This window comes from Pygocentrus nattereri, chromosome 2, assembly GCF_015220715.1.
Source record: "Pygocentrus nattereri isolate fPygNat1 chromosome 2, fPygNat1.pri, whole genome shotgun sequence".
Taxonomy (NCBI): domain Eukaryota; kingdom Metazoa; phylum Chordata; class Actinopteri; order Characiformes; family Serrasalmidae; genus Pygocentrus; species Pygocentrus nattereri.
The window spans coordinates 12,242,854-12,260,552 of NC_051212.1; the positions used below are offsets into that span (position 1 = coordinate 12,242,854).

The window sequence follows — 17,699 nt, forward strand, 5'->3', positions numbered from 1 at the left end:
AAAAGAAAAATAAGTAAAAAAAAAAAAAGAAAAGTAAAAAAAAAAAAACAGAAAGAAAAGCGCGCGCCAACTTTCTTTTTATTCTTTTTATTTTATTTTTATTATTATATTTTTTTTCTCTCATAAAAGAAAAGAAGAAAAAAAAAACTCCTTCCCCTCGTGCTGAGAGCGCGAGCGACTCCGGATCCGCGCGCGCACGGATTCCAGCCGGGTTTTGCCACCGACTCTTTTTTTTTTTAATCATGCCTCTCCGTGAGTGCTCTAGCGCAGGCAGGCTGACAATGATTTCCTCAGTGATTACGTACAGAGCGAGTCCCTGCGGGCTCCGGGCCCCCTCTGGAGCCATCCGCATGGCTTTGGGGGCCTCGCTTCCATTTTCCATTATTATGTGGACTACCGGAGCGACGGCGCAGTCCAAGACCTCGCAGGTTTGTGATGAGGAAGGAGCTCCAGCTCGCATCCTCTCCTCTCTCCTTCTGCCTCTTCCTCCTCCTCCTCCTCCTCCTCTCCTTCTCCTTCTCCTCTCGCTTCTTCTTCTTCTTCTCCTTCTTCTTCTTTTTAACAACAAAAAAGGAAAAAACAATTAAGGCGCCGACTTTACTCTTCGGTTTCACAGCCGGCGCGGGGAGAGAGAGGTAGAGACAGAGCGAGAGAGGGAGAGAGTTAGCGAGGCGCTTATGGCGGAGAAAAGTGTTTATTTTTTTTTCGTCGTATTTTGACGTTTTTTCCGCGTTAATAGGCGAATTTATTTATTTTCTTTTTTTTTTCTTTTTGTCTTTTTTTTTTTTTTTTTTTTTTGCTCATGCCTCTTTCGCTTAATACCAAGTCTGGAGGCATAAACAAAAAATTATATATATGATTTGTATTTTTGCGCCTCACGTTATCATCGCGTGCGGTTTTCTCCGCGGCACGTGCGTGCGCGCGCGCCAGAGAGAGCGAGAGTGAGGGAGAGCGGGAGAGAGAGAGAGAGAGAGAGAGAGAGAGAGAGAGAGAGAGAGAGAGAGAGTTGCAGCGGCTCGGAGAATGATGATGGGCGCGCGACGGATTTCAGCGCGTGATTTTAGTGCGTCCTCGCACTTTTTCCCAACACAGATTTCGTGTTAAAAAATAATTAAAAGAGAGAAAGAGAAAGAGAGAGAGAGAGAGAGAGAGAGAGACATTCACAGAGAGAGAGAGAGAAGCAAAACCAAAACCGACCCCCTCCTCCTTCTCCTCTCCGGAAAGCATGATTTAGCTTAAAACCAAAAAACAAAATAGAAGAAAAAAAGAAACGCTCGCTCGCGCTACCAGTTCAGGACTCTTCTTCTTTCTGTCCTTCTTTTTCTCTCTGTTTTCTTTTTTTTGTGTGTGTGTGTGTTTTTTTTCTTCTCACACTGAACGCCGTCCTCCTTCCCCCTGTTAGGATGTCGCGCCGCAAGCAGGCAAAACCAAGATCACTGAAAGGTAAGTGCCGTCTGTGGAGCGGGGCGCAGGACCGCTGTGGTAGTAGAACGCTTTAACGCGGTGAAGGCTGCACGCGGTCCGAGGGGTAGGAGAGGGGGGGGGGGGCGGTGGAGACGGGGGGGGGGGGGGGGGGGGGGGGGGGGGGTGAGTTGTTGTCGTCGTGCAGGGGGGCTGACTGCCTCTTTTAGGGTCAACTTTTGGACGAGGCTGAACCCGGCAAGCCTGATGTTCGGATTCTCCCGTTCCACCTTAAATGGTGCAGCAGTTACATTCATTTAAGGTGGAACGGGAGAATTCGAACATGACTGGGAGGCTGTGGAGGTGGTGAAGTGTAGGGCTGTTATGGGATGCCCGGTTCTGATTCTGAACTTGTTAGCTGACTAATTACACGCTCCTCGTGTGCTTGGGAAACTTCTGGGGTCCCCGGGGCTGGCTGAGTGTAGACCCCCCCCCCAGCTCTGATGTTCCTGGTTTGGAGAAAATGGTGAAAGTAAAGAGGGTGAAAGGTTCTAGCGTCTGTAGACCTGGACAGTGCTGGACAGTGCTGGCATGTGGACTGAAGGCTGATGGGAGCGCAACCTTTCCTTGTGGCCTGGTGGGGTGGGGTGGGGGTGGCTGGTGGGGGGTCACGTGACATGGCTTGTGGGACAGTTTTGAGTAGTGGGGGAGACACTAAACAGAACGAGGGATACTGACCGTCCAAGCCTTGTTCTTCATAGACATCCACTCTTCTGGAGGGGTCAGCTCGAACCCCTCGGCCAGGCTTGCTTGTGGTTTGGGGGGTCCGAGCTGAGACTCTGCAGGTGGGTTGGTTGTGGGTGTAAGAGGTTCAGGGTGACTGTGGCTTTGACTCAGGCAGGCTGGATTAGATGCGTAGGACCCCGTTCCCCCATGTTTGGGGTGGATGGAGGAACTTCTGGTGATGTTTACCACAAAGTGACCTCGGCTCAGGCCGACGTGCGAGCGCAGTGCTTTCTGCTTGAGTTTCATGTTATTTTTGTAGCTGTCCGGGCTGCGAAGGCTACACCAAGACTACTCGGGAGGAAAAAAGTATGAAGGCTTCACTTTTCTTTAATCACACGCCCGCGTTGGGGGGAAGTAAATAGAATGCAGACTTCTGCCCCCCTGTAGCCTTTGAGGGTAGCCACTGGTATTCATGGCTAAGCTCCAGTTCATCTGGCAGCCTTTGTATTTCACTCAGCAAATAATTGTCCACAATTTCACATTCTCAGCTTGAGGTCTGGATGCCCCCACCTCCTCTTTTCTTTTTCTACCCCCCCCTCTTTTCGTTCTCGGAAGTCATCATCTCAAAGGAAGATTACATGGTCCGCGGTGTGTTCCTCCAGTCACCATTTTAAATCAATACCTCAGGGAAAAGAGAGGATGAGCACAATCACGTCTCTCTTCTCTAAGGCACAAAGCTCCGTGGACTCTGTGGTCCCTGCTTTTTTAAAACAGAAAAAGTGGCACGAAGTTGTGTTTTCTTTGGAGCGATCGTGTCTGCTTTTCACGTTTGTCGAGCCGTTTGGTCGCGTGGTTGATGGTGCTGAAGCTCAACTGTGCGGTGCTGTGTTGTGATGATGTGTTGCTTTGCATTTCGCAATATTTCCAGCAGGCTGATCACTGGCTTCTGGGCAATTATGTAATTCAAGGCTTTGTTTTTGGGGGGGCGGGGGGTGTAGTTTATGGGTTTATTTTCCTCAGTTGATTATGCTGGTAGCAAGAAGGGCACTGAGCTGTTTATATGTTTGACTCAGAACTTATTGTCTATAAATATATCTATAATTCTACCGGGAAGGTATTTCTAGGGGTGCCAAGATGCAATTATAAAGCAATTCCTGATTTCTAAGGTCTATATTACGATTCTACAAGTATACTCGGCTTAGCTGAGTTGGAGCGTAGCTTATGCTCAGAGCCCTTGTAAAATCTGCTGGCTTGGTTCACCACCTTATAGGTTGAAACTAAATTATTGATGGATTTATTGGGTATATTATTGTAAACATGCTCATATTTATCAGTGTTTACTGTTGAAACCGTTACACTTCATTTAAAGTATTTTACCACTAGGCTATTGCTTATATTCGTTAGCACGTTAATGAGGTTTCCAATGTTATGTTAAACCTGCAGTGGCATGCAAAGGTCTGAGCACTTGTGTCCAACTGCATATTGATTTTATAATGTTGATTTTCTAAGTGAAAATAAGTAAAATTTTATTTATATATTTATATATATACATATGTGTGTGTATATATATGTGTGTGTGTGTGTGTGTGTGTGTATTTATATATATATATATATATATGTGTGTGTGTGTGTGTGTGTGTGTGTGTATATAAATATTAGTGCTATAGAAAATAGAGTTTCTATTCACTGAGTACAACATATTTGAACATAAATGTTATTCCATAATATGTGTTAGAATTTCTGCGCACGGCACATTTCATGTTTTTTTTTTTTTATTCAAATCTGTTAAATTCAGCCAATAAACAGAAGTTGTGTATGTAAGTTTTGACTAATTCTAACATAGGAAATCAACCTAAGTGCGTCACTTGACCTGGGCAGCCAAGCTTTTGCATATATGTATATCAGATTCTGGTTATGGTGATCGATTCTTCTTCCCCCTCCTAGTATTTTCTTAATGGAAAAGTAACCATCTTTTATTTACGTCTGGATGAGTTTCGGCTTTGCTGAGCTAACTTGTAGTAAGCATGTGTAGAGAAGGGGAAGATAAGTGGAGGTATGTGTCGGCCAGACGCCAGGTGAAAGCCCAGATGGAGGAGGAATAGAAGATGCCAAACAAAGCACATATAGCTCAGGCAGAATGTGAAATGTGATCCCTGCGTTTTCCCCCAGCGTCTGAGAGGGAGTTTGTCCGAGGCTGTGTGTGTAGATTCCAGTGAGGGACTTAAACCAGTCTTCTTTTTATTTTATTTTATTTTTTTTGCCTACAAAGAGCCATTTCAATATAGTCTAGTGTGTGAGACGCTGGCGATGGCGTTATTGCTTGGGGGAATAAATGGCACCGGCGGAGGCCATACATCATCCTCTTGTATGCAAACACTTCAACCTGCGCGGCTGACATTTACCCAGGCCTGCCTATCTGCATGGCTCATCCCAGCCGCCTGTCACTCTGCCTCCGCCGCCCGTGCTTCCTCTGTGTGGCTCTGGCATATGAGACGCTTGCCACGTTGCTCTCTCTCTCTCTCTCTCTCTCTCTCTCTGTCTGTCTGTCTATGCTCTTTCTCTCTTGCTGTGTCTTTCTGAGACGTGGCTGTGGCGTCTCATCACCGGACACCGCCGAACGAACACCGACTCGTGTTTATTGGCTGGAATGTTTCGAGGGAATTCCGCGTACGTAAATATATTTTCAGCGCCATTTAGCTCCTGCGTCTCGGGTGTCGTGAAATCACTCCAGTGTCATATGCACCTTAAATACGGCCTCTTCATTCCGGCCTCTTCGGATCTGCAACTACACAGTGTGGAAAAAAACATTACAAGGAAATTTAAGAACGCAAGAGAGGGCCAGATTAGGGACTCTGTAGTTTATGGGAAGTGCAGTGCTGTGAGAATGAAGATCAGGGATGCACGATAATGTTGGAATAATATCGGGTCATTGCTTCGAGGAAAATTCATTCATTTATTTAAGTGATCCTTATTAGTCCCACAACGGGGAAATTTCACCTCCGCATTTAACCCATCCATGAAGTGAAACACCACAAACACTAGTGAGCACACACACTAGGGGTCAGTGAGAACACTTGCCCGGAGCGATGGGCATCTGCAGCGCCCGGGGAGCAGTTGGCGGTTAGGTGCCTTGCTCAAGGACACCTCCGCTCTGGGGATCGAACCGGCGACCTTCCGGTTCCCTAACCTCAGAGCCCAAGACTGACCCTTTGGCGTTGGATATTTAAATATGACTGATTGACTTTTTTGAGATCTTTTATTTTGCTATTTATCACCATATTACAGTACAAAATCAAACTTCAATCAGTCAGCCCCCTCTTTCCCTCCCCGTCCCTCCCGTCCTCCCATTCGCTCTGTCTGTACATCATAAATAGAGAAGATTAAATCAATTTTTGGATGAAAGGAATAAGATAAATCAAAAAATAAAGAGATGCTCTTATGCAACGTGCATCAAACCATTCGCTTCAGTCTTTCCAGCACATCAACACAAACCTGTCTCCATGTCTCAAGAGTGGATGCTCTAGCTTTATTGATTCTAGCTGTGGCCAATTCTAACTCAATCCAATATGTGATGACGTATTTATTATCCTCTGGAAGAGGAGAATGTTTAGGCGACTGGGCTGCTGTATTAAAGTGTCTGTATTTGATTTCTTTCAGTGCATTTGTAGCCCTGCACAAATAAATGTTATATTTCTCTGTCATGCTTAGAAAGGTGGAGTTGGTCCATCTGAAAATGAAAATCAGATGGAGATCCACATGAAAATCGGATATCGGCATCGGCCCCCTGTTCCTCTTACGGCAGGGTAATATGACTGTATTTATCGTGATAAATTACGTCACACTGGATTTCATTACTAGTTAAAAACACTTCCCAGCTGCATGTTTGATCATCGTTAGTCCTGTTAAATTGGATTTAGTGCAGGATATGAAATGTTGAATATGAATCATTGTATTCATAGTTCTTCATTGTATTTTTAATTGCGACACTATGCTGTCTACCAACTTATCAGGTGTGAGAAAGAAGAAATACTGTGAAATATTTTGAAATTCATAAAAAAAAGCTTCTCTATTCCATCAGTTTTTTTACAGTCAACGGTTGAGCTGTAAACAAGGTCATTCAGATTGGTTAGATGGGAAATGGTTAATTGTAGAGTAACTTAAGCTTGTATTTCTTTACAGTGGCAGTGATAGGAACCAAGGGTCACAGTGTCTTAATTTGGGGGGGGTGGGCTGGTTTGTAGCCCACATACCCTATAAGTTTAACTCCAAAAGTGTGTCGAAACACAACTGGGAGACGGGCAATGTGTTTAACATGTAACACATTCATTGAAGCTTTAGACATCTGGTTCCTATCACCACCACTTTGAGCGATTCTGACTCAGTGATTTTCTCTAGAAAGACGTGTTTCACATCAAGCCACTCTGAATGACTTTGTTTAGATCTTAACCTTTTCATTATGCAGACATTTGAAAAAGTCAGTAGAATTTCCCTTTAAGGTGGTCAGTGTGCAGCAGTGCCACTGGTGAAGACCCAGTGGCTCTCAGTCAGTGAACTGCAGGACTAGATGTAGTAATGCAGGATACAAGCTGGAGTTTTGGTGATAATTTGCTCTGCTTGGGGAAAAAAGGCCAGTCCGGTTCCGCGGTGCGCTGTCGCTTCGTGTCGATAGTTGACATCGCTGTAGCTCTGAGCGTTCGCTGACTTGATTGCTGCTGAATTCTTCGATTGGGCCTTTTTTCCACTTTGTGTAGGAGTGAACACGCAGCACGCATGATAATGCTGAGATGCTCATTTCTTTTTGGGTTCCTGTTCTTCTGCAAGCGCCAAATAATGCATGACCGCAGGACAGTGTTCTAGATCATTATCTAAGCCATATTTCCAGCAGATTTGCAAAATGTATTAGTAACCCTTTGCGGTAATTGTGAATAGTTTTCATATTAAACACAGCGAGGGCCACTTCAGAGTTGAATGCTTGGTTGTGGTAACAGTCCTCCTGTGAGAATCCACCGCTTTACGTGCGACGTGTACGTGTTCGTTGTCAGAAGGCGGTGATAACGCTCTCATCAGCGGTCTTTAATATAAGGGAAAAGCCTGGTTGTCATTATCATTAATATAACTGTCAGAGAAGCATAAAAAAATCCCATTAGCAGAGCTGTCACTTCTCATGACACTAGCCTCTGTAAGTTGTTCGTGGTGTCTCGGGAGCTGACCGATTTTTCAGTTTCTTTCTTTTTTTCCTTTCTTTTCTTTTTTTCTTTTGGTCATGGTAGGTGACGGTGTTGTGTTTTTTTTTTTTTTTTTTTGTCCATGGCTCTCATTGGCCCAGCTGGTACAATGTTCATAATCCAGTCTGAAGCCTGTCTGACAATGATCGCCTTAACAAATATGGGCAAATATTTTTGCGTGTATTGTTATTACGCCTGCTGTTACAGTTGAAATGAATTATTAATGGACCTGTTCAGGGCTTTAGTCGGCTTAAACACCTTATATATTAAATACTTTCTTTCATATTTTGTTCAGTGCTCTTTTAACCGTTGGTTTGCAGCACTGTGGGTTTAAGGAACGTTTATAGAGACGTTTATAAAAATATAATAAATGAAATGTAATACGATTATTACCTTTTAAACTTTAGAATGTTCCTTTTCTTTATTGCTCCTTAATAAGCTGCTAATGTAATGCGCACTACTGCATATGCATAATGTAATGCCTTAATGGTCTTCATATCCTTTGACATAAATAATTTGCAGTAAGAGTCAGATCAGCAGACTAATACGCTTAATAGAAGGTGAGATCTACTGTACCAGCCTTCAATTAGCTTGATCTCATTTGCATAATGCTAATTGCAGGCTACTACCTTACATTTATGATTAGCATGCCAATTTGATTTTGGTCGATTTGGTCCTTTAGCGGCGGGCCCTGAATTCAATAGCCTCTTGTCAGGATGTGGGCCGGTCCTGTTTTTTGGCGTCTCAGCTTTGAGTTTTAATTGAGGAGGTTTGACCCGTCGCGACCCGCTCTAAATTGAGTGCTGATTCCCCTGATGAGGGGCTCGCTCCTGGTCAGCCCGCCTGTACTACAGCCCCATTGTTCTGCCGTGCGGCACCGCTAATGTCCCCTGCTATCTGGAACACCTGCATGAATATCTCCACTCCTCTCCGTAGCGGAGAAGGGGGGCTTAGCGTCTATTACTCCAGTGGGGTCCTATGCCGAGGATACGTTTTTGAAAATGAATTAGAGGAGCACTGTAGATTTTGAGCCGGACTTAATCACATTTAAGATTATTCCTTTGCACTTCGCTACAGTTAGAGAGGTAACTCCAACACTACGGTGGCCGTGAGACGTTAAGCTCGCAGCTTTACCTGTGACTGTGGGTCTTCATGCCGTCATTTTGTGGCATCGTCTATTACATAATGGGCAACGTCTGGATCATAAGAACCTAATGCTTTGTGAAGAACGTCAGGCCATATGTTGAAAGATGATGTTATGGGCAGTTTTACCACATTTTAAATCACCTTTACTCCAACATCAGCTGCTACGCAGGTATGAATGGCCACGTTTTGTCAGCAGAGCCTACCTGCCGTTATGTTTACTACGTATGGGCTTCGAAGCCCAACATGAGAGAGACAAGTGGCGAAGAACAGGCCGTTTCTGAGCTAATCCCAGGCTTAGTTCGGTCCCCGAGCCGAATGGTTTTATTCAGAGATTATCAGCATAATAATAGTAACAAATCAGTGTCAATAAGAATGCTTTGTAAATATCTCTGAGCTTTTACGCCGCAAATCAGATGCAGCTTTAGGTTTTGGCAGTCGGAGACTTTCGTTTTCGGAGGTTGATAAAATACTGGAAGTGAGGGCGATGTGTTGGGAGAATAAAGGGGGGCACTTTGATGTCTTTTTTTGTTTTTTTTTCCCCCCTTTTTGCTACAGTACAAATTGCATGTGTGAGGCAGCGTTTTCATCATCAAAAATATGTAAAACAAAGCACTTCTGCTGCGCAGAAAAAATTAAATAAATACTTCACTGATGTCATGTTGAACAAGAAAAAAAAAAGATTCATGCAGGGGCCTACCTGGGCAGGGTCCAGAAATAAGTCTGGCCCACATGGACAAGTCACAGAGGGAGGGAGAAGCATGACACACGTACACATGTTTACAGTGCTGTGCGAAAGTCAGAGACCACCTTTTGTTTATTTCATTTCCAGCCAGGACGTGCAAGTCATTCATTTTAGCTTCAGGAAAAAAAGGAAAACATATTAAACAAACAAACAAACAAAATCAAACAGGAGCCTCAATAATTAAACATCCTTTCAGTTTCTGTAGTGTTTAGTGTTTTTATTTTCTGCACCACCAAACGTTTAACAACCAACTTAGAAAGTCATATCATTTTCTGCTTCTCACAATCCAAGTAATCCCAAACACATTCAGTGGTGTTGAGGTCTGGTCTCTGTTCGGAGAAACACCAGCAGCTTCTACATTTCTCAGTAAGAGCTTCTAGACAGCTACACATCCTTTCTGACCCATTGCGCTGAGTTGTCACCTGTGGATGTTTTCAGATCTGAAGCAGATTAATTTTCTCCTCTCTCTCAGAGATGAAAGCTTTAAGTGCTTTTTATATGACGGGGTCAGTTTTGGTGGTCTAGCAGGTCTTGTGTGATTGTTAGGGGTCCCATTTTCTATATATCTTTCAGCAATGAAATTGTTTTCCTTTGATTGTAATTTTCTTTATGCTATCTTGAATCGTCAGACATAGCTTTTGAAAAATGTACTTTTTCAGTAGTTTTGGCTCGAGATGAAATAAATGAAGGGTGGTCTCTGGCCTTTGCCCACTCCTCTCTCTCCATATATATATATATATATATATATATATATATATATATATATATATATATATATGTGTGTGTGTGTGTGTGTGTGTGTGTATATATATTTTTTTTAAATTAATTAATGTATTTTCACTAAATAAATTAGAATAACACTGTAATGTTTTGATAGATACCCGTGCTTTTAGTAGAAATATTTTCTCAATTTCTTATACACTCACTCCGTTCATTGAGCAGAACCTTGGTCCTCCTCAGTGCTGTACATGAGTCTTAGGATTCCCACCAGAACTCTCTGTGTGCCCGTCGTTGGGCTGAGACAGTATAGCAGGTTGCGCAGCAGTCTTCCTATCATTGTCATTGCTAATGGCTAATCACTTGCCCAGCAGGGTAAACCATCACAACATCCAACAGCGAAGGAATTTATGTACTGTATATTAAAAACAGTGGTCCTACAAGAGTGCCAACGCGGAGTTCGGTTTAAATGGCAGAAACTTTTTTAATGAGGGCGCAGTGGTGACAAATGACTGTTTTGCTGCCATAATGCAAAAGTTCTGAACGTGTCATTAAAGGGAATTTTCTGCCCGAACTGCTCGGATCTCGCCGACAGGGATGGTAATCAAAACAAAAATATGAATTCCCCTCACACCCATCTCCCGTTCGGCTGTGGGGGATTTATTAAGATCCCCCCCTCCGGTCCGGATTGAAATGTGCACAGACCTCCGTGGCGACTGAGAAATTCATTTAGCTCACGTGAACACGCCCCAGCTGCGCGTCTGTCTTGGACGTGAAACATTTGGTAGTCAAGCAGGCTTCCGAAACTTTCTTGTGATGACTCAAGGCTCGACTCGTTTCCCCTGCTTTCTGTCTTGCGTGTCACTGTGTCACAAACTGTGTAGGAAAGTAGGAGCACGGGATGGAGGTACCTGTGGGGGGGGGACTGAAGTGTGGACTCATTCTCTTCATGCAGTCTCTTCAGATCGGCCCTCGAAGGTTGCAAACACCAGCGTCGACGTTTTAAAGTGGATTCCATCGATTTTTCACAGCGGTTACAATTGTTAGGATCATTAGAAACAATTGCGGGATGTTCCTCCCTACCTGTCTGACCTTTCTCTTTACCCCCCAAAACTCTGAACTCTCAGTGAACCTGCATCGTTTAGTATTCGTTTTGTATATAGGCATCTCAGCAAAGAATCTTTCTTCATAGGCCGGAATGAAACTTCCAGTTCTTCCGATTGTTCAAAAGTTCTGAATAATGAAAAGGTTAAGAACACTCAGCCATTCAGAGTGGTTTGGGGTGAAGTGCTCAAAACTGCTCACAATGGTGGTGATAGGAACCAGACATCCAAAGAAGAAGCCTATAAAAGCTCCATCACAGAAAACTATTGCCTACAAAGGTTATGAATATGACGCATTATGTGTCAGACACTGTTTTATGATATTTTTGAGAAAAGGTTTTGACCTAAAATGTGTCTTTTAATTAATTCATGGCTAAGTGGTACATGCAGGACACTGCACGGCACAATGATCACTAAGAAAACTTATTATGTTTACATTTACCCCAATTTTACCTTCATCAACATTGCATTTAAACTCAGAAGACTCATGTCGGTTCACCGGTGGTTTTGGATAGTAAATAAAATGTAGACATCACAACGTCTGGTTCCAGTCAGCTCCTCTGTACTCAGAGACTGCAAGTTTCCCTACAGTGAAGCATTTCAGATCTGACCACTCTGAATGGCTTTGTTTACATCTCAACCTTTGAAGTAGGCAGAAATTTAGCAAAAACCTGATTAAAAATAGTGCATCAATGTAAAAAAAGCAGCAGTAATATCGAGAGAGTTACAGATTGCTGTTGTTTTCAATTCAGTGTGGCTTATTTTTTAAAAAAGCACATATTCTAATTGCAGTTCAAGTCATTAAGAGCTTGTTTAAGATGTGAAAGCATTTGTTTAACCAGAGTAACTGGATGAAGGTGGGTGAAGTCTGTCGTATATTGCCGTACATTTGTTGTCTTACTAGGAAAGGTACTTGGTGAGAACCACCTTCTTTAGTACTTTCTTTCAAAACAGCCACAATCACAGCATTCATAGATGCTGTTGCTTAATACCAAGAGAAAAAATTAAGCTGTCTCTTCTAAAACTTTATCGTTTAAAAGAGATTTGTTGTAGACTTTGAATGGCTGGAGTCAGCCCGGTGGTGCTGCTAACATGGCGAAAAAGAATTGCGCCATTGTAATGATCCAACCAGTCACAATTTTGATTTCTCTCCACGGCGGGCTTTGACTCGAGATCCCGTGGAGCTTTTTTTCGGAGGAGAGGGAGCAGGACGCAGCTGCCTGCCGCCACCCTGTTGTTTCCACACATAGGCCACCTACTCCAGCGCAACTGGCTTCTGACTTAATTATGTCAAATGGAGGACTTTTTAAAAGACTCCGTTCAAGACTGCTCTCCGGCGTGGGGCCCCCGGCGGGGCGCTCTTGTCAGGACCCCCGCTTCTTCCTGCGCTCGGGAAATGAAAGGCTAGATGGAGAAAGCATAATGGAAGGCCCGGCTTTTTCGGACGGTGGGAGAGGGAGCAGCGAGGAGCGCGAGCCTCCTCCTGGAGAAGCCTCATTTTCCATGGAGCAGGTGGGAGTCTTTTGTTCTCGTCCCGCTGCTAAAATCCATTTAGCTCTCCGCACCTGACATGCAAGACAGGAGCGCTTCCAGTTTTAGACCGAAGAGAAAGGCGAAGGAGGCTCTAATGAAGCAGGCGCACATTTTTTTTTTACAGCGCGTCAACCCGAACACAATGGCGCGCCCGCGCGCTCGTCAAAAGGCGCTCGATTGCCGTGTAATGAATTTGTCTAAACGGCGGACGAGAAGGAGGAATGGGGGAGTAGGCGGCGGTGGTTGTGGGGGGGGGGTTCATTTGAGGACCCTGTAGCTTCCAAGCAGTTGTTGAGAGTCATTAGGATGCACAGACATGGTTCAGCTAATGGAAGGACAAGCAGCAGAACTGCTGTGGGTAACGAGGCTGTATTGAGCTGCCGCTTGGCATGGAGAGGACGCAGGTTGTTACTTTTGGCATCCTGCCACCCCCCCTTCCCCAAAACTCCTCTTTTTTGAAGTGCATTCTCACTAAAGCTTGTGATTGGAGCGTTAGCGTTTAGTATCTTCTTTCTGCGAGTCAGCGAGTTATTCGTGTGTCGGACAGCAGGCCACTCTGCGCCATATCTTTTTAAAGGGGGATTTTCTATAATTCATTGCTATTTCTCAACTCAATAAGTGATTTATGTGGGCGGCTGCAGGCCTTCCTTGCAAAAAAAGACTGCTGCATATGGAAAAGCCGATCGCATTCCCAAACCTCGGGTCGAACGAAAACCCGAAGAAGTCACGCTGCAGAAGCCTCTCCCTGAATATCAATGCAAAAACAACACAACACAGAATCTGTGCTTAAGAGATTTTAACAGATTAGGCTGAGATTGTTTAGCCAAGGATTTTCTGGGCTGGCGTGTTTGTTGTCTAATTTTTTCTTCCTTCTTTTTCCTCTTTTTCTTTTTCTCCATGGCAGTAGAAGACAATGTGACGGAGGACCAGCAGACTCCCGGGCAGGCTGCCATTCTAAGCGGTAATATCTCATCGATTTTCTTGAGCATCCAAGCATTTATGTGTAGCCTGTGTGCCTGCATAGAACAGCGTGTTAGCCTTGTATATTTCATTGTGGCTTCTGCTCACCTGTTGTCCCTGTATTCCATCTCCATCTGCTGTTACAGTTCATCAAAACGGTTAAGCATCCCGTGCGTCTGTATTTCATTAGATATGTGCATGTAGGCATGGTTACGCTAACAGACTCCGCACACATGCCTGCTCTGTGGGCCAGAGGTGGCTATGAGGTGTGTATTGGTGCATGCCAACCCCCACCAATGTGTTTACCTCTGCTGCTCTTGATGCTGCAGTGTCGGTGCTTTACCAGATGAATGCTTCCTGTCACCTCATGTGGCATTCAGCGTTGGCCTCCAGGCAGCGAACGGTAATCCAGGTCATGCTTTTGCTGTGCTCGCCTGTGAATGAGGCCTGCTCCTGACGCGCACGAGCCCGCTCTTCTTTCATTTGTCTCGTGTAAAGGTTAGGTCTCATGTGTGGTTATTTTAAACCTGATATGGATGACTTCGCCCAGCAGGCACGGGGGACCGCCGGCACTCAAAGGTTGGCATTGCCGTCGAGCGTGCGCTGCCGGTGCTTTGTTTTCCGCCCGCCGCCACTGAAAAATGGCCACTGTAACCCAGTGACAGCAGTAAACACAGAAAGCCTCCGGAAGTCTTGAGTGGAGTCAACACCAGTTGAACACTCAAAGTCAAAGACTGACAAGCTAGAATTTAAAACTCTTACAACACAGATACAACAAAAGCCTCTGAAAATTCGAGACCCGGAAGAAAAACTGGTTGATTAAAACGACTAAAAAGCTCAAATAAAACATTGCTAGCTGCTGGTTTGCGTGCTCAGTTCACTCAGATCTCTAGCGTTAGAGTCTGTGATGGTAAACATAAACATACCAAAAGCCTCTGGACGTTATGACCAAACTATAAAATAGTTGAAAACTCAAAATCAGAGACCAATGAGCTAAAATTGAAGGCTGGCTAACTGGTGTTCATTTCCTCCCAGAAATTCCTCCCAGATCTCCGTTTTTAGTCTCTGTAAACATAGAAATACCAGAAGCATGTGGGGTTTAGGGCTGAAATAAAAACTCTCCCTTTTGAAAACTCTAAGCTAAAATGAAAAACTTCTAGCTGTTGATTTCCACACCGATCTCTGGATTTAGTCTTTGTCTGGAACAAAACTGGAGCCTTTTTGACTGGAATTAAAACTGAAAATCAAAGATTAGAAACCCAAATTTGAAGGCTGCTAGCTGGTGTTCATGCTGCTCCCCCAGCACATTCACCCATGTTTTCTCGAACACTCCACCATAAAAGCTAGATAACCACAAGTCCTGCTACAAGAGGCAAACATTCAGCTAAGTGCCATTTCATCAGAGGTGAAAAGTCCTCCAGTGTTGCTTCACATCACTGAGAAATGCTAATAAAGCTGACAAAGAATGGACGCTGGGCACAAGACCATTTAGCATGATCTCATTTTACCAAGTGCTTGTTTTGTGTCTTACCAGAAGTCTCATAGTTGTCTGTAGTGTTTAACAGAAAAAGGTCACAATAGCTTCTGACCACAGGAGATATTTTGCCACTGAAACATGTCGTGCTCACATGCTGTTCTCGCAACGATGGGACGGTTTTTTAAAGCCGCTTTTACGACAACCACAGGATCTTCAGTGACAGATGTTAATTAGCGACTCTCGTATATACTCAAACTTATTTATGCTTCCTCTTGGACCTGGAAAATCCCACTCTGATGTAAATTCGGAGGGGCTGATGCCATACTGCGATCAGGGGAGATAAGGTGAACCGACAGTAGACCTCAAAGATCAGCCTCTTCGATTGAGCGCAAAAAATCTATTCTTTTGCAAAGAAAAGAACATTGCCTGTGTTGCAGTGTGCTGGGCTCAATAAATTATTGGTAGATGCATGGCAGGTCATGTCACTGCATGATTCACAAGAGCCGTTGACACTAGTCAATACTTACTGTGCAATAATGCTGAGGTGGACCGAAGAAGACAGTGCTCAGCTGCTTTGAGAGGGGCAGTGGTTTATGAATGCTAAACTGGCCTTAATTGTCTTTTTTAGCTACTTTTATTTTACAATTACATTAAGAAAACACACACACACACACACACACACACACACACACACATTTTCCAAGCCGCTTCTCCCTCAGGGTCGTGGGACTTTTGAAGAAAAATGCTTTAAAATTATGCACAACAGGGACCTTTAATACAAGTTTTGTGTCATTTTAACAGAGTTCTGGTGGAGAATCAGGTGGACACAATATGTCCAGATTAGCGTAATGTGACGCAGCTGATCAGGATGATAAATGCTGTCGTATTGACCATCCCTAGTGAATAGTTTTATAGGGTGTTTTTTCAGTGTGTAGTGTGTAGTTCAGTGTGTAGATTTTTAGGATGCCCACCAAAGTTCAACTTCCGTATTATTGTCATTGTAAGCTTGAAACTGTAAATCTCAGTAACTATGTTTTACACTTTTCCTGGCGTCACTTTCTGATTGAGTCGACCTCTCTGGCCAATTACAGCTCAATCTCATGGTGGTGAGGGGCTGTTCATAAATTGGCCTTTTTGTCTGTGTGTGTGTGTGTGTGTGTGTGTGTGTGTGTGTGTGTGTGTGTGTGTGTGTGTGTGTGTGTGTGAGAGAGAGAGAGAGAGAGAGGAAAAAGAGTTTCCAGCTCACATCACTGTTTGACACGCACCCAGAAGAAATGAAAAATTAGTCACAAAAGAAACGGCGATGGAAAAGTGTGCATTCTACCTAGCGCGCGGTTCAGGAACAGTGTGGTGTCGGTGATTTAATGAGACACTGTACTTTCTCTCCTCCTTTTTCACATCCTTTTTTTATTCCCTTTCTCCTTCCAAAGTCAATCGGGTTTGTGATCCACAGCTTGGCTGTAGCTCTATGTGCTGCCTGGGTGTAATTATAACCACATGCGTCTTGTGCTGCCCCCCCCCCCCCTTTCTTTCTTTTCTTCTTTTTATGTACTTCTTTTTCTTCCACCCCGACTGTGTGGGGTTCGAGCTATTCTGTGGAAGCGAATGTCAGTTTTGGCTAAACTGGAGTGGACCGACTTTTGTATTTGTATTGTAAAAAAAATCATCTGAGGGGTGGGCTAGATAGCAAGGTGCAGGGAAAGAGAGAGAGAGAAAGAGAGATCAATGCGGTGCTGCCAGAGGAAAGAAAGAGCGAGGGAATAGAAAGGGAAGCTTGCTCTCTCTCTCCTCTGGCTCTGCTGAAATCAGCCTCTCTATTATTCATTTCCTTTGTTGTGCGACTGTGCTAATGGCATGGCAAGACGCTTCGCTCAATAGTATATCTCTTTCCTGCAAGAAGAACGAGGAAAAGTAGAGAGTGCGGGGGTCTTGCTCTCGTTTTTGAGAGCTTTGATTTTCTTTGCCCAGTTCTTTCTCTCTCTCTCTCTCTCTCTCGCTCGCTCTCTTTTTCCCCCTTCTTTTGGAGAAGGAGCCCTGTACCATTACCCATATGCACATACCCCAGTGTTCTGTTTGAAATACGGTTCCCTTTTTCAACCTTCCATTATTTTCTTGGGAGAATTTTTTTTTTTTGCTGGATAATTTTTGGTGGTCAAGGTTGTGTCTTCGATTTATTTGTAGAGCATTGCTTTCTTTTAATGTTAACCTGAATGGTGTTAAAACTATAGCTTTTCCCTGCAGTTTTGGGCTGAAAGCCGTGTAAATGGGTTGAAATGGATTTCGATATAGGCGGAGTTCATAAAAGGCGTAAAAGAAGTGAGGAACTGTAGAAATAAAAAAATATATTGAGGGAATCATTTGGTGAAAATCTAGTTCACGCAGTTACCTTGGAGGTTGTCGGTCCATCAGGACGTCTGTGATGGCTGAAGTTTGCTTCTTTAGTTTTGCACTGGAGCTGCAAGGCTAACGTAACTAACAAGTAATGAAAGCCTACAGCCACCAGTTAGCGTTCTGCACACTGCGCAGGTAATCTCAAATAGACTTGCTTATGTGGTTTCTGACACCGTGTGACACTGTTATCGATAAACGTGGACAACAGTACAGGCAACGTGGACAGGATTTTTTAGCATATGCAGTGTACTTTCAGCTCTCAAGGCTGGAATTGGCTA

At 44.0% G+C, this 17,699-nt stretch overlaps 1 protein-coding gene across 12 annotated transcripts in view; it reads left to right on the forward strand.

The window, feature by feature from the left end:
* The first annotated feature begins 271 nt into the window (after positions 1 to 271).
* LOC108436881 (zinc finger protein 521) overlaps positions 272 to 17,699 on the forward strand; it is a 198,844-nt gene continuing 181,416 nt past the window's right edge. For 3 of the 12 annotated variants that reach the window (XM_037547128.1, XM_037547148.1, XM_037547169.1), the window contains exons 1-3: positions 275 to 428; positions 1,403 to 1,443; positions 13,498 to 13,554. In XM_037547128.1, coding sequence (XP_037403025.1) covers positions 1,404 to 1,443; positions 13,498 to 13,554 — 97 coding nt within the window. In that variant the 5' untranslated portion in view covers positions 275 to 428; position 1,403. Of the gene's footprint in view, positions 429 to 1,048; positions 1,064 to 1,402; positions 1,444 to 13,497; positions 13,555 to 17,699 lie in introns of those variants that run through there. The other 9 variants (XM_037547137.1, XM_037547179.1, XM_037547188.1 and 6 more) reach the window with 6 other exon arrangements.